This window comes from Trachymyrmex septentrionalis, unplaced genomic scaffold, assembly GCF_001594115.1.
Source record: "Trachymyrmex septentrionalis isolate Tsep2-gDNA-1 unplaced genomic scaffold, Tsep1.0 scaffold80, whole genome shotgun sequence".
NCBI lineage: Eukaryota > Metazoa > Arthropoda > Insecta > Hymenoptera > Formicidae > Trachymyrmex > Trachymyrmex septentrionalis.
Genome location: NW_017305988.1, coordinates 85,170 through 101,484, shown reverse-complemented (window position 1 = coordinate 101,484; position 16,315 = coordinate 85,170). Strand labels below are relative to the sequence as shown.

The 16,315-nt window shown below is 33.9% G+C and overlaps 2 protein-coding genes across 3 annotated transcripts in view; one reads left to right on the top strand and one right to left on the bottom strand.

The window, feature by feature from the left end:
- The first annotated feature begins 536 nt into the window (after nucleotides 1-536).
- On the top strand, nucleotides 537-2,841 carry LOC108754774 (p21-activated protein kinase-interacting protein 1-like). The gene is made up of 3 exons (XM_018497358.1): nucleotides 537-698; nucleotides 1,015-1,177; nucleotides 1,581-2,841. The coding sequence occupies exons 1-3, from the start codon at nucleotides 603-605 to the stop codon at nucleotides 2,819-2,821; spliced, it is 1,500 nt and encodes a 499-aa protein (XP_018352860.1). The 5' UTR covers nucleotides 537-602; the 3' UTR covers nucleotides 2,822-2,841.
- LOC108754773 (neprilysin-11-like) overlaps nucleotides 2,833-16,315 on the bottom strand; it is a 24,284-nt gene continuing 10,801 nt past the window's right edge. The window contains exons 3-17 of one of the 2 annotated variants that reach the window (XM_018497356.1): nucleotides 11,384-11,451; nucleotides 10,568-10,746; nucleotides 10,167-10,412; nucleotides 8,957-9,162; nucleotides 8,394-8,570; nucleotides 7,949-8,047; nucleotides 7,422-7,566; nucleotides 6,202-6,416; nucleotides 5,588-5,764; nucleotides 5,338-5,500; nucleotides 5,168-5,216; nucleotides 4,704-4,771; nucleotides 4,431-4,567; nucleotides 4,167-4,331; nucleotides 2,833-3,273 (exon numbers count right to left, since the gene is read on the bottom strand). In XM_018497356.1, the coding sequence (XP_018352858.1) occupies nucleotides 3,097-3,273; nucleotides 4,167-4,331; nucleotides 4,431-4,567; nucleotides 4,704-4,771; nucleotides 5,168-5,216; nucleotides 5,338-5,500; nucleotides 5,588-5,764; nucleotides 6,202-6,416; nucleotides 7,422-7,566; nucleotides 7,949-8,047; nucleotides 8,394-8,570; nucleotides 8,957-9,162; nucleotides 10,167-10,412; nucleotides 10,568-10,746; nucleotides 11,384-11,451 (2,271 nt within the window). In that variant the 3' untranslated portion in view covers nucleotides 2,833-3,096. The remainder of the gene's footprint in view (nucleotides 3,274-4,166; nucleotides 4,332-4,430; nucleotides 4,568-4,703; nucleotides 4,772-5,167; nucleotides 5,217-5,337; nucleotides 5,501-5,587; nucleotides 5,765-6,201; nucleotides 6,417-7,421; nucleotides 7,567-7,948; nucleotides 8,048-8,393; nucleotides 8,571-8,956; nucleotides 9,163-10,166; nucleotides 10,413-10,567; nucleotides 10,747-11,383; nucleotides 11,452-16,315) is intronic. The other variant, XM_018497357.1, reaches the window with a different exon arrangement.

Sequence of the window (16,315 nt, the reverse complement as noted above, 5' to 3'; positions counted from 1 at the left end):
CGTTGACCTGGAAAAGAAAAGAAAAGAAAATAAAAGATTAATGTTAGAGCAAAGGAAAATAAATGATGCTTACCTTGGTACCGAATTATCAATCCAGTATTGATTTTGTCCTGGGAAACCTGTAAAGAAAGAAAAAGTTATTTGTTAAAAATTTCGAACTATCAGGGACTTAATGCTAGGATGCTAAAGTGATCAAATTATCGGGACATTTTAGATCGATATGAATCTCCGAATTTACTGAATGGAATAAAAAATCCTTTTATAGGATTAAAGTAAACGCGAAAATGGGAAGTGCTGCAGTGGAGCACTTTATATTAAAATTGAAAAAAAAGTTATAAATTTACATTTTTTTTTTCAACTTGACTTTAACCAGCGATTACTGACTACAGTGATTATCCACTTGAATAAAATGCGGAAAAAAGTTTCAAAGTTCCGCGGGCGAAACGGATCGTCTGCAATGGAATCCAATCACGTTCGTTTGAAGTTCACTAGCCCCATACACAGACTATAGACATATTTCACATATTCGACACACGTGCAAGGTGCAGGTACTCTTTCTATTGTGCTCCACTGATGTAATACGAATAAAACGCTGAAAAAAGATGCATTCAGACGCGAGATTGCTGAATCCGTTTGAAATTATAGTAGGAACGTATGAGCAATATTTACTTGGCTACAAAGTGCACAACATCGTAAATGTAAGTTATATTTCGTCACGTGTCTTGTGTACAGGTTAAGTTCGTGAGTCATGCAACCCAAGTATAAATTTCAAGGAAAATATGCTTCTAACATTTATATTTAGATATTTGTATATTTTTATATTTGTTATTTTATAAGATATTATCATTCAAGATGTTCTAGAGAAGAAAGTATATCTTGTAATAAAAATTTCTATTTTAAATGAGGAAATGTTAAGTTCTCTCTCTCTCTCTCTCTCTCTCTCTCTCTCTCGCTCACTCTCTCTCTCTCTTTAAATATTTTAAATACAAATTCTATTTTTTGTCCTTCTGTCAGGAGTATAAAATAGAGAAAAGCTTTGCAACTCACAGCCATGTTTCAAGTATACGTGCTGTCGCCAGTAGTAAATACTATCTAGCTTCAGCTGGTGCCGATGAAACGGTATGTCTATACGATATGCGTTACAGACAAGAGTCTGGCAAATTAATGCATCATAAAGGTATGTAGATAAACATATTTAGTATTTATTCTTAGAGAAGTAATATGTTACTTGTAACATCATTACAATTATTTTTTTATAATAACAATTTGGTAATAATAATAAAATTTTTCATGACGATAATGATAATGTGTTATTTACGGAAAGAAAAAAAAATAACTCCCTACATAATGAATGAAATAATGAATTACTTTTTAAAAGTGACTGTTTCAACTTTGATGTTATCGTTGCTATCATGAAAAATTGTACCTATATCAAATGATTATTATAAAAAAGTAACATTAATGATAATGCGTTACAAATATAATGCATTACTTGTCTTACCTTGTTTATTCTATACAATATTATATAATGTAAATTTCTATTACAAAAATAATAACGATCTTTATATATTTTTTTGTAGATACTATCAATTGCATTGCATTTACTCCAGAAGGCTCGCATTTATTCGCTTGCAGTAATGACGGAAGTATAACTGCTGTTCGTTGTGGCAATTGGCAACTAGAGAAAGTCTGGCCGACCGCACACAAGGGCTCAGCTGTCAATACTCTGGCTATTCATCCGACAGGGAAGCTAGCTCTGTCCACTGGAGAAGACGGCGTGCTTAGGACATGGAATCTAATCAAGGGCAGACCAGCTTATGCCATTAACTTGGTATCCAAACTGAAATCTAGCGCTAAATGGATAACTATTATTAAATGGAGTCCGAACGGTGAAAAATATCTGATAGCTGTCAATGGAAGTATCTATATTTATTCTGTAGAATCGGCTGGAATAGATAAGGAACTCACATTTGACTCGAAAGTTATTTGCGTTGAGTTCTTGAAGGACGATTTAATCGCAGTCGGTTTCGAGAACGGGGATATAAAGTTTTGTGATCTTAGAACCTCTCTGCATACAATGAATACGAAGGCGCATAGCATGAGAGTGAAATGTATCGCACATATGAATGATCTGTTGGTTAGCGCCTCTAGTTCCGGAGAGATCAAACTTTGGAGATATAACAGACATAGTTTGGATATGTTGCAAACCGTTAATTGTGGTGCCAGAATTACTTGCCTGTCTTTAGCACAAACATACAAAGATTTAGTGCAGAAGGAAGAAGTTAAATCGGACGAAGAAAAGGAAATAAAAAAGACGAATAGGCTCAGATTGAAGCAGGAAGTTATTATTATTGAAAATGAAGAGGATTTAGTCGCAAATATTAGAAATCCTAAAGAAAGAACGCAAGAAAAGAAATATAAAAAGAAGAGAACTCTGGAAGATGCTCAAGATAATATTCAGCATTCAAAGAAGAAAGTTCTAAAAGTAAAAGAGGCTGTCGTTTCAAAGAAGAAGAGGGATAGGTCGTCACAGATGGAAGATGTTATCGATAAACCTAAGAAGAAAAAGAAATTCTTAAAAGCGAACGAAACAAATCCTTCTAATAAAAAACGGAAAGAGAATTCTGCATCGCACATCACTTCGTCAGTGAAGAAGATTAAAAAGTCGAATAAAATTGAAGAACCATCTTTCTCTCGCAAAAAACACAAAGTAAAATTATCAATGACAGATGAAGACGCTCCACCTAGAAAGATAAAGAAAAAAGCAAATTCGGGGAAAGGAGTTGTACCAAAAAAGAAAAAGAAGAAAATAACAGGATAAATTAGGATTCAATTGTGAGAGGAGTCTCTTTATAAAAGTTATTATTTTTTTTCATCCGTGTGATATTTACATCATAAGCTTACGAGTATGAATAGAACGCCTAAGTGCTTAATAAATTATACTCACTAGTTCCTATAATTATAAATCAATCTATTTACAATTTCTTAGACTTATCACTGTACCAACGTCTCCTTCTGTACTAGAAAGATTAAGCCTGAACGAGATAACAGTTTCTAGGCGTCGTTATGTTCTGCTCGAAATTATGCGAAAGATGTCTACCACAAAATGCACTTATGCGACGGGTTCATTGGACTACCAAGCGGACACTTCCAGGCCTTTGCGAACTCGGCGTTGTTCGACAGCGTACCGATAACTCGAAAGTGATTTGGTGCGTGGACGCCCTCTATCACCTTGGACTTCAATGATCCATTCGTATAATTGCCGCACCAGACCTTGAAAAAAAATTAGTGTCTTAGTTCTTTGAAGCTTTGTACATAAGAAAAAATTATGAAATTTTTGTAATTTTTTGCGTGTAAAGCTCTTTGAGAGTTTAATTTATATCATTATATCAAAATGTGTGTGGATCTTCATTATATTTAATTAATTTTTTATTAGTTTGACAAAAGAAAAAAATCGCTATTTCAATGATTCTAAATTTCTCCTCTAATCTCAATTATACATACATACATATATATATATATAAAGTTTTTATAATGTATTTAAATAATAATATATAAGATATTTTTATTTCTTTTATTTTATTCTTTTTTTTTTTTCATTTTTAAGCCTATAATACACAATGCTTTTTTTCTGCTGTACTGCGTGCTTGCTACCTTCTGGCAAGGCTGCTGGCTTCAAACTATTTTTCGTGTGACAGAAGGCACTTGATAATATTCGAATTATAAAATTCGAATAAAATAGAGCAGATTATTGCTATGGTGTATCATTGTAAAAGTATAATTACGTTGTTTTTAACTATTGCGAAGATAATATTTTGAACTAAAGCTATGTTCTGATAGCAGCCGTGTGACTAGCAGGCTACACAATTTTCAACATAGCAGTCAGTAAAATCGTCAGCACAATATCATGCAAGTAATCCAGCAGGAAAATTTTTATACACATTAGTAATATACATATATCGAATATTATTATTTAAAAAATCCATTTAACTCCATTTAGTAATTTAATTTTATTAAGTAAATGATTTTCTTAGAAGAAGAAGGTAATCTGATTGTATGATTTTTTTACCAAACGTTGAAAATTTGATAATTTGTTGAACAAAAATTAATTATATTACTTTTACAGAATTGAGAAGTGCAAGCTTTATTTTTTCTTTTCATTTTACCTGTGCAAAACCCAAGAAGAACAGTTGCTCGTTGCTGTAGTCAACTAGACCAGGCAGAGCTTGCTGATTCGGACTGCGTGCAATTAGTCTTTGATACGCCCTGTAAGCTTCCCTGATGCCGCCGTTATCAGCGATATTTTCACCCTGCGTATTGATGCCGTTCACCTGAAAATCAGAAGGTAAGTCGAATAGTTAAGCATGATCGACACCTTGACACACTTCTTGATATTTTTAAACCACCAAGACATATCGCGAGATGCTTACCGTAAAATTATCGCCCAGCTCCGGTAAATGATAACTGCTATATTGTTCGATTATACACTGCACTTTTTCATGATAGTGTCGCAATGTCTCATCGCTCCACCACTGTCGTACATTGCCATTCTCGTCGTACCGGCGACCTAACACAGAAAATTCGCATAATTCTAGATATTAATGAGGATATGCGGGCATTGTAATATTGAAGAGGTAGAGGCATACGAATGACCGTTTTAACGATATTGTGCAACGTAAATAATCGTGTCATTGATTACACACCTTGATCGTCGAAACCATGCGTAAGCTCGTGGCCCATAATTGCCCCTATAGCGCCATAATTTATGGATCTGCAATGCGAAATGTTAAAGTTTAACGGTTATGATAAAGAATTTCATTTCCATGCGTATATGTATATGTGTGTTCACATCTTTACGTTTTTAATTAGAATCCACAGCACATTAACAAGTAAATTGTACAACACAATAATTAAATATTAACATTTCTAATCAGTGGAAATTTTATTATCAATAATAATTTTATTATTAATAATATAATTTTTGTGAATTTTACACATTTAAAAATCTATAATATAATACAGATTTTTTAATGTGATGTAAAATATTAGAATCTTCTTGCGTACAAAAAGAATTAGGACTATACATATTATGTATAAAGAAGTGATCGAATAAAATATGAGTAGATGACAATTTGACCTTAGCTATAAAATATAAGTTCATACGTACTCCAGTCCGTTGCCGTAAAATGGGGGATGTAAGATACCAGCTGGAAAAGCTAAAAAAAAAGAGAGATCTCGTATTTCTCTTAAATTTTGAATAATAAAGTTAAATTAGTATTTTTATAAAGTGACGACGATGGATTCAATTAATTAGAAAATTGGTATTAAGACACTTACTGACTGAGTTTAATATCGCGCTGTAAAATGCGTTTACTGTCGTGCCCGACGATATCCATCTACTTCTGTCAGGCTTCTCGCGCAAATTATTGAGACTCTTTTTCATCGCCACATTAGTTAGCTTGAGCAAAGTCTCGAATAGCTTCCCATCGATCACCTCTACCTAAACAGACATTGCAGTTTCCGCAGCTGAGCTAAGATATACATGTATTTGTGATTATAGATAAACATAGAATTCGGGAAAACTCACTCCTTCGTAAAATTTGTCCAATTCCTTTGGATTCGTAATCCAATCGGGAAATCCTACGAATGGCCTCATCGCGTGCAATTTTTTATGAGCTCGAGCTCTCGTCCCGGCGTCCATCCAATCTAGCTCCGTGACCATCTCATCGAACGCAGCCCTAATATCCAGTAGCATCTCCAACGCCTATTCTCAATGAATGATAGTGAATCATCGTTATATCAGTATAAACGCTAGCAAATTGGATAACGGATACTGAGTCCGAGTTCCGCGCTTTTATCTCATCTATCAGTATCTCATAGATTAAAGATCGGCAAACTTTCTCCAGATAGAAAAAAAAGGGATTAGATAGTGATACAAGTTTTGCAAACTATATATAAAGATCGAGATGAAGATATTATAATAGTTATACTATACAATAAGAAAGTAGATTATAACTTAAAATAACAAAATATAATAATGACATAAAAATTATGAATACTAATATAAAATAAAATATAAACAGATTACATAATAATAAAATAAAATCAATACAGTTATTATATTTAAAACAGATAATAGGCTGCAGTTTGCCGACTTATCTTTCCAATACTTGAAAAATACTAATCGCCGCATGTGCGAACCTTTTCTCGTGCTTGTTCATTAAAGTGTTTCTGCGCATAAATGTAGCTCAACGCCATGCCAAAGTTCGTGTTGGCATTCCCGGTGCATTCCTTCCAGCGCGGGGTCTTCTCCTTTAAGCCGAAGATCTTCTGCCAGAACTGGAAGCCGAGATCGCGAAACTTCTGCAGCGTCAAAGGGGCAACGGTCGCGTACACACTCCACCAGACGTATCGCACTATAAAAATCGACTCGATGTTAACATTATTTATCGGCACGTTATTAATCACCGACTGTCTTAATACTGATGTATTATTGTTATTATATTGTATATACCGATGATTTTAACGCAGTGAAACAATCGCGACTTATAATTATTGCAGATACGGTGCAGCTTCCGATAGCTTTCGATCTCGGTGACCTCTTCTCGCTATTCGTTTTCTATTGTATCTCTGGTTGTAGAAACATCCTATATTACCTATCATGGATTATCGACACTTCCAATAAGTCTTCATTGCAACAACAATCTTTAATACTCGAGGACAAACTTGTAAATAAAGAAGAATATGATTGGAAACAAGACCGTTTATGTTAAATACATTACTTAGATACGAAAGCGCCATTCCGGTCTGAATGTTAAGATGTTTAACTACTATATATATTCGTTTAAATGAATTAATTTCAGAAATGATAATTGCGTACCGATATGGTTGTCGGGCTTTCAACGCAATCAATCTGAAATATTAATAATTCCCCCAAATTCCCCAAATTTTATTACTTGTCATTTCAGTTATCGTAGAGTAACTTAACTACCTATTCGGGACTTTGATTCAAATTTAAAAAATGCCTACACGATATGCATATCCAAAATCATCCCAATTTTGAGCCAAAGTTATTCACTTTAGGATTCAATTATTTCATGGGAGAAAAGATTTCATAAAACCACCTTAGCAGACAAGCTTTAATGTTATTTTGTCAAAATATCGAGAAATAACGTCAACTTATTTGATGGATTGTTGCAAATTGTTCGAATATATATGTATGGGCGCAAAGAGAATGCTTCCGCATTACGTAGTTCTCTTTCTCTCTCTCTCTCTCTCTCTCTCTCTCTCTCTTTTCTCTTACACAGCGGACGTAAATGGACGCAAGTGGAAAAGCAACAATATACGCTGCAGATTGGAGCACACATTACCCCAAGTGTCAATCGTGCTCGGTTTGACGAGGGTGCCGAAATTGGACGTACCTATCGTAGCGGATGGAGTGACGGATAGCAGAAGCGGCAATTGCTGCAAATACTTCAAGTCCACGATGATAATCCGATCCACGGTCGGATTTATCGTGACATTTGTGTTCTCGAACACGGCCTTCACGTATTTTGTCCAATTCCACTGAAACAGCGTCTCGCCCTTAATTACTCGTGCATTAAAAGTGAGATTCATTTCGCTCTATTTCCGACAACCCCGAATTCAACTTAGGAAAACAAGTTACGAATAAATTTATGGATTAAAAATGTGCAATCATCATAAGAATCGTGATAAACTTTTTTTTTTCTTTATTATTGTCTAGTAATAATCTCGTGACTTTTTGAATAGTACTTCGTTCACCAGCGAAACTCTGGAAACCAGCGTTCACTCAGCGAATTTTATTTTAGAATTTCGATGAGAATTACACGTGTTTCCAAATATTCCTCGTTAAAATGGAAATATCACAGACACGTATATATTATTACGAATATTATTACATGAAAAAATAAACAGTGATATCGCGTACCTGCTGCGCTCGTACATCGGTGAGTTGTTGCAGGTCGTCGATCGACACTTCATGAATGAGATGATCCTTGCCACGTCGTTCCTCATTTGTTGCCATGATCTGGACGAATTTCAAAAGAATTTAAACGTATTCCTGGAAACGATTATCCTCACATTGGAAGCTGAGTAATCGAGGATAAGTATCGGGTTGAATGGGACATTCAACTGATTATTAACTTTTTATTAAAAATGAAAGATTAATTACTAAAATCCAATTTATCATGATTAACATTAAATAGATAATCTCAAGTGCGTTGCATTTTAAGATATTTATATATTAACATATATATATATATATATATGTTTACATCTCTTATATAAAAGTCTATTAAAAATTAACACGCGGGATACTCTGTGACACAACGTTAGAATAAATATATTGCGAGTTCAGTGTACAAGCCACTTACCTTGGCGAGTTTCGTGCCGAATTCTAAAATCTCATTAGCGTAATTCGCACTCATATTACCAGCTCCCGCTAGTTCGACCATGGACTTTATATATTTTTTATATTCCATTAGTTCCGATTGAAAACGTCGCGGATCCAATAAGTAACGCTCACTGAATCCAGGAGATACTTGCTCCATCTAAAAGAAATTTCGTTTTCTATATTTTACGAAAAGACAAGAAATTTAACGTACAGTATATTTATGCAGAATAATTTTTTTTTTCATTATTTATTGAATTTACATCAAATTAAATTATTCTATATATGGTGTTTAAAAGACGTAACGATCATTGCTTTTTTTTGTCAGAGTAGAAAATAAAATCGTCTATCGAGATATTACAAAAATATAGTTTAATATAATTTTGAAGAATATTAAAATATTCTGTATGCTTTTAATTTTTATACGTAAGAAAAAATTTTTTTGTTTTAAAATTTATTTTCCATCTCGATTTGAATTTTGCATTCCGTAGAATTATTCTAAATTTTCTTTTATTAAAATTTATAATATTTTGGATATATTCTTACCACCATCGCATTTTTTGTAGTATCCTTAATGTCCTCGCTGATGTAGAAATTGACGAAAAGATTCAAACCTAACGTTCGCTGCGCTATGCCAGCTACTCTCGATATGTCAAGAGAAGGTATTTTATCCTGCATCGGTGGTTCCTTTGGTAAACCTAGACTATTGAGTGCCTCGAAGATGGGTTCCAATCCTAAAGCCTCAACACTCGCTGCAATCCGATAATTTTCCGTAACTTTAAATCATAAGTTCCAACATCAAGGTTGTAAATATACATTTTACAGCTTGGTTTTAATTGCGTGTAACGTTACTTCTATTTCTATTTTTCCACGCAGAAAGATTTGCAATCGTTTCTAAGTATTTAAATCATTTGCACGCTTGGTTTTTCCGCTTTACAATTGCAATCGTTATTCGAAGGCAGATATGAGATCCGGTTACTTCTTTGTGCTAATAAAGAAGTCAATTCATCTTATTATTGATTACGTTATTGATTATGGTAATGATACGTCGCAATGCGAACGGCAATGTATTGTTAGATAAGTTTATTCTTTCGAATTTATACTTATGTAAATGCAATTACGCACATTCCGTTCTTGCACGAAAGAGCAATAATTAATGAATAATTTATTGTCGAAGCAGGTAAATTATAGAGTTAACGAAAGAAAATCTTGATTGAGAATTGGTTCGCGTGGAAATAATAATCATTGTTCTTTTTCCTCGATGTTAAGAAACGCTTCGTATTTTAAATTGATATGATTTTTTAATAATAAGATTAATATTCTTCTTAATATCTATAAGATATTATAATCTTCCTAATTCAATTTAGGATAATACTTTAATTGGATTATACTGTAATCGATGCGCACAGTCATATATTTGCAGATATAAAAATTATTTTTTGTATAAAAATGTATTATTCCAACATCTAATTTTGATCATATAAGTGACGTTTCTCGTATTTGATTTATTCATATAAGCGGTCCCTATTTTGTTCTAATCTTAATATTGTCAATTTATAATTTTGATATATTTTTTTAATTCTGAGGAATTGCGTAAAGCTGTTCTTTTTACAGTGCACCTACTACTCCGAAGTTCCGAAGTTCATGAATTATTTCTTATTAAATAACTTACAAAAAAATTTGCCTGCAAATTAAAAAAATTTTTTTTCCAAGATATTTCACCAAATTATTTAATAGTTTAATTCTTAAAACTTACCGACATCCATGCAGGTCCTGTAAAGAGCTTTCGCCAGTTTCACTTGCCTGAGGTCATTCTCCTTATCAGGCTCCTCAAGTAAAATCCTTAAATTTTCTAGAAGTTTCTCCCTAAGCAAACTCAGTTGATCCCAGAAGCTCTGACTTTGTGGAATTGGATGTTTATTGATCCACCCACCGCAGGCGAAATTGTAGAAATCCTCGCAGGGATTCACGGATCTATTCATCGCACCTATCACTCGCGCTGCTATAGTAATAGAAGCAAATTTATCGTGAAATTACTTGACATTTCAGCGTAATCATAAGCTAAATGATACAAATTGTCCTAGCATTTTCTTTCGAATGAAGAAATTTTCCTGATTTACTTATTTTTTGAAAATACAGAGCGTTCATAAAAGATACCTGTCTTAATGCATTCTTCGCTCTGACACATCTCCTTGTATTCTTCTTTGCGAAAGACTGCCATTTGCAAAGTTAGTGCCACGATAAGGGCGATAACGGTAACCGCTAACAATCCGACGACTATTACGAGCCGCATCTCCTTTCCGCTTGATTTCTTTTCATCTCGCTGATTGTAATTCCTGTGGAAAAACAATGGAAAGATTCCAACAATGAAACTTTGCAATATAATTTGACAACATGATTTTTTGCATACATATATATATATATATATATAACAATATTTTATGTATGTTTATTGTTGAATTTTTTATCAAAATGCATAAGAAACTGTTAGAAAAATTTAATTGTTCGTTAATATCTTTAATACTCAAAATAAGTAATTAATCACTATTAACTTTTTTGTATTAAATTTCTACTTTCTACGGAAAGACTATTAAACAGAAAATTCTTAAAAGAAATATTTGTAGAAAATCAAAGCTTTCCAGTCGGTATTCGGAGACTTGCGTTTTTGACATTGGTATATATACATATTTGAAACAATATTACAAATCAGCAAAATTATTTTATATGACAAATACGTAACTGTAACTGAAAGAGAAAAAAAGAAGAAAAATTTAAACAAATAATTATTCCATTAAGCGTTTCGTAAAACCTTTGAAAGGTTCACAAAACGGTATTTATTAAAGGCGATTATATATTTAATAGACATTTTTGAAGAGTATTATAGTATAAGCAACTAATAGCAAGTAATCTAAAGAAAGAAAAGTAAGAAAATGTTATTGATTCTTTTTTATAAGTAAAGAGAATCCTTATTACCACGAGACGTCGGAATTTCCTTTCGCGTTCTCTACCATGTCTCTCTCATTATCCTCCGGGTCGTTTACCTTCAAAAGAAAAATAATGACGTATATTTCATAATAACTGACTGTCCATTTCTTCATATTTTAGTCTATTAATGCTAACGAGCGTGCTGTCGAAGAATGTGCCTGTCATTGCATCTGTAACATTATATTTAACTTCGAAGTAACGAAACGTTAGCGCAAAGCTACTTTGATCTAACAAAGAAGCAATATCTTATGATACTTGATTTCTGCGCTTCGTGCCATGAAAATGTGAGAGATCAAAGTGCAATTAAAACAGATGCATCTCGCATAAGTTTGCAGGGACCTTGAAGTGACTCTAAGAGAGCGAATTCACTGAAAACAAATAACTCGATTTTCTTGAATTGCATTCTAAGCAGAGAATAAAAATTCCACTGAAAAATCCTCGTAGAAAATTTTAGATTTAAATAAATCAAGATTTAAAAAGTTACGAAAAAGATTTTTAATTATTACTTAGTAACAAATACTGATTCGATTTTAATAAAAATAGCAGTTAATGTCTATTAACGTCGCAAAATTTAAGATTCTCCGTTTTATTAGCGTGATAAATAATTTCTTCAACTTATTTTCTAATGGCATTAGATGAGCAATGACAAAGTGTACTTAAAAATAGAGTACACTTAAAATGGAGGAATACTGATAGATCTACGCGAAAGAACGTGCATCCAAACAATAGCATTCTCGTGCGGAATTAAACATCGACCGATTCGGCTCTTACGTAAGATCGTTTTTTCATTTATTTTCCACGTCATTGTCGCGAATAGCAATTTCGACGGTTTCGGATTTAATAGGGTGAGGATCGCCTGGCAGGATATTGGGCACGAGGAGAATAATGACTGTAAGCTTAATTCCGTCGATTCTGGGGCAAGGTGAGTGTATCGATCATACGGTTTTAACGCCGCGACAGATGATGATATCTCGCCGATTTAAACCATGTAGTATAGTCACTGTTTCCCGCCGTGTAATTACGGCGTGCATGAAACAGGTCGGAAAGAACGATCTCATAAAACGCATTGTCTTTCCATGTAAAAATTCTATTGGGTCGAGGAGATATATTATATCGTTGCCTTACTGTCGGAATAATAAATTAAATGTTATAAGATAAACTTAATTAAAATCACTTTGGAGTTAATTGACATAACAGCATTTTGCTTTTCTATTTTTAATACCAGATAGCTGTTTAAATATTTTCATGAAAAATAACCTTTTTTAATATCTGAGATAGTAAAACAAGAGTTAACCAATCTTAAATTCAGTATTTACCACTTATTTCTAAATTACTCTTCAATTATAATATCGACAAATCAAACATTTTCATGACTCATCCAAAATAAATAAGAATTTAAGACGACCTAATTCCTAAATCATTCCGCTTCAGCAACTTTGATTAATTATGACCGACTAAATGTTCCTCGTGTACTCCATCACAGATCTTTAGATTGTCAGAAAAAAAAAAACACTTAACTTAAAATTAACGAAGTATAAAGTTGACACAGCCGACTCCGAATATGAATCAGATACAGTCTCTAGCTTTCTTCTGTCTTTTCTGATTATTTTCATTAATAAGCACGTTTCTAAGGCATCTCCTTTCGTTTCGCATTACTTTATTAATCCTTTCACTGCCGATGATTCTAATGATTACATTTTTTATCATTTTGTAATTAATGCATGCAATGTACCTTTAATACTTACATTTACAAGGTTTTCTTTAATTACGCATTATTAACTTGAATAATATAATTTTGCAAGGTTTCTAAGATTATGCGCTTCTCTAATATTGAAAGCATATTAAATCAGAAGATACTGGATCTAAAAGAAATTTTCAGGAATTGAGAAAGTACCTCTCCTTTTCTCAAGACAGATTTCGCATAGATTAATAGCTTTCCGCTATAATTTAACTGATTCTTTCTGGATTGTATAATTAATTACAATAGTAGATAAAGAATTTAGATAAACGCGATTAATGTTGTTTGACGTTGCTGAAATCGGTCTTAAGCGCTCGAGAAGTTACACAGCTAGTTTTATGTTTACTCGAGATGCGAGAATCTGATTTTCCGCGTGTTGTGCAGACACATTGGCGGGTGTCCGACTTCGACAACGTTCCCATTATGTGCTTCAATCTATCGAATCGGCAGGCTTGATGCGAGAAAACGCCGGCGCCATTTTCTTGTCTTCTTCTCTCTCTCTCTCTCTCTCTCTCTCTCTTTCTCTCTCATCTGTCTATCAAACCATACGAACTTACGCAGTCGTATATCTGTTTTATTCTAGTTTCCCTTTCCTCTGTTCGAGTAAACACAGATTGATTCTCTGTAATACCATTGCGCCGTGAATCCAAGTTATTTCTAGTTATTCTCTTTGTTTATTTCTCTTCTTCCCTTTAATCTAGATTCTAAGTCTGAGTGGGAAAGAGCCATTTCTGCATTTGACAATCGATTAATATCAGTTGTAATAGATCGTGAATCCAGATATTGAACATCTTTTCCATTCATTATTTTATAACGTAGAAATTCAATCGTTATAAAAAGAAAAATTAATAAAAAGTCTTTTCTCTCAAAAACAGAGTACGTATGACCGTATATCTTTATTACAATCGCGATATACATATGTATTATCTCCTCTTCCTATTCCCCTCGTCATAATGAGACAATTAATCTAATTTTTAACGATCGTACTTGACACAGGCAATAATGCACGATCACAGAATGTCTATTTTGCTTTTGTCATTACCCCTCATGTTCAATCGTCGTTACGAGAATTCTTTATCGCATCATGGTAGCGCGGAAAAAAAATCGGGAAAATTTAAGGAGGACGTACGAAAATGACATATTCATCACGATAAATGTTTTCCATTCAGAGTTGGTCATTCGCAAGTGACCTAGTCATGTAATTGTCATCGGCCTCATCGTCCACTTCCGATTCGCGTCCTTGCGGTCCAGTAATTATCATCCGACCAACGTTGCTTCCGAAACGGTTGTTGTCCTTGTGTGGCGTAAGATTTTAACGTCGGGCCAAAAGGCTGAGGATGTAAATTCCATCAACTGAGCAATTAGCATACCGCGTCTGACATTGGGTTTCGCAACGGATTGCTGATGGTATCGCAATTTGTCCCGATATAGGAAGTACTCGCTGAACTGGCTCACGTTCGTACACCGCGAAGAATTCCTCTTTCCGTCGTCCTTAGATGCAATCACTGCAGGCGAGACGATGACTGATTTTACTAATGCATCGCCAATTATCTCTCGACGGGATAATGCTTCGCGTCGGCCTCCCTCACCTTTGCCTCGTTGCGGGATATCGCGTAATTAATACTTTACGTCACGTTAATAGATCCTTTCCGCAGCCGGTGGATGCGACAGCGCGAAGCGGTAAACAACTAAAACCCGGCGCACATAATTCAATCTTTTTCCCATATCATTTCAACGAAATTATACGATTCATGAAAATAAAAAAATGCAAAGCGAAAGCTTAACCACAGATTTACTTATTAATGCCAATTTATACAAATGTTGATCTTTAATAATCCCGGTTTAATTTTATTCTTTGTCATTTTATATAATTCTTAGAACTAAAAAGAGATGAAAAATTAATTGAACTGAGATTAAAATTAATCTACATCGGTAAATGGATGTTAGAACTAAAACAAAGGCGAAAAGTATAAATTAAATTGAGGTTGAAGTTAATTTTTACATTAGTGGACATTAGAGAAACTTCTCAAATTCCAAAGTTAATTTATGCATGTGTGTAAATTAATTGTACGCTCGAATATTTGTAATTTGTGTCACTTCCAAAATAAACGGCTGAATTTAGAAATTTGGCCAGTTCATCGTGGGTCGTTGTCTTAAGAATCCCTTTCCCCAAGAGACTCCTACGACGGACGTCTCGACGAGACTGACACATTATTTTCATTTATGTTCGCAGTCTGTTCTCAGAGGCGAGTGTATTTTTTTTAGATCGTTTCCTCACGCAAAAAAAAAATAGACATGAACGTGCCGTAACATCTCATTCGTTTAGTTACTCCACGAAAAGATGCATTTAATATGTTTATATCAAGATGACATCGCGTTTCAAAATTAAAACAAATCAGGTAGAGAAAGAGAGAGTGTAGAAGCGAGAGTTTAGATTTTTATTTGATCCATCATATGTTTCAGACAAATCGCAAAGAAGTTTACATTTTACTATTACTTATTTTATCTTACTTGTTATGATGATAATAATAATATTTATATGAATTGAATTAAATTACATCCATTTTTGTATTTTATTCAATTACATAGATATTAACTAAACTATAGTCATTTAAATCATTTCGGTTATCTGAAAGTATGTGTGACGGACGGCGTTGAAATGTTTACTTCAGGAACTTTAAGACCAAGAATCCTTCAACGATGCTCGAGAAAGCGCGAAAATTATTTTTAATATTATTCGCGATTTTTATCCAACGGATAATGATGAGCCAACGAGTGACAATATTATTTTTTAATCGATTACTGATACTGCAAAATGTAGATCCACGGGGAAGATGACGCCCAGTAGGCTGCCTTCAAAAAGTGACTGACACTGTGTATGGGGTCCATACACAGCCTCGCGCGTTCTGATATTTCGCAAGTGGAGCGCCTGAATGCTCCATTGAGAGGATCCTATCAGCGACACGAATGTAAGGAGATCGTAAATGCCAGGCTGTTGATGCTTGAAACCCATTATCGCCCTATTACTTGATGATACAATTACGGTAGTAAAGGTGGTCAGTGACTTCTGGCATCAGCGACCGTACCTTCACGATATCATTTTTTCTCCGTCTCTTTTACTTATACGCGAGCTGCACGCGTTCGTTGAAATTATTCCCGATCTCGAAGTATTCTGTACATGT

What these genes read in the sequence shown, in the direction of transcription:
- LOC108754774 (XM_018497358.1), top strand. Translation starts at nt 603, where the DNA reads ATGCATTCAGACGCGAGATTGCTGAATCCGTTTGAAATTATAGTAGGA. An exon ending in AAGTGCACAACATCGTAAAT is followed by an intron (nt 699 to 1,014) that starts GTAAGTTATATT and finishes TCCTTCTGTCAG; the next exon opens with GAGTATAAAATAGAGAAAAG. An exon ending in CAAATTAATGCATCATAAAG is followed by an intron (nt 1,178 to 1,580) that starts GTATGTAGATAA and finishes ATTTTTTTGTAG; the next exon opens with ATACTATCAATTGCATTGCA.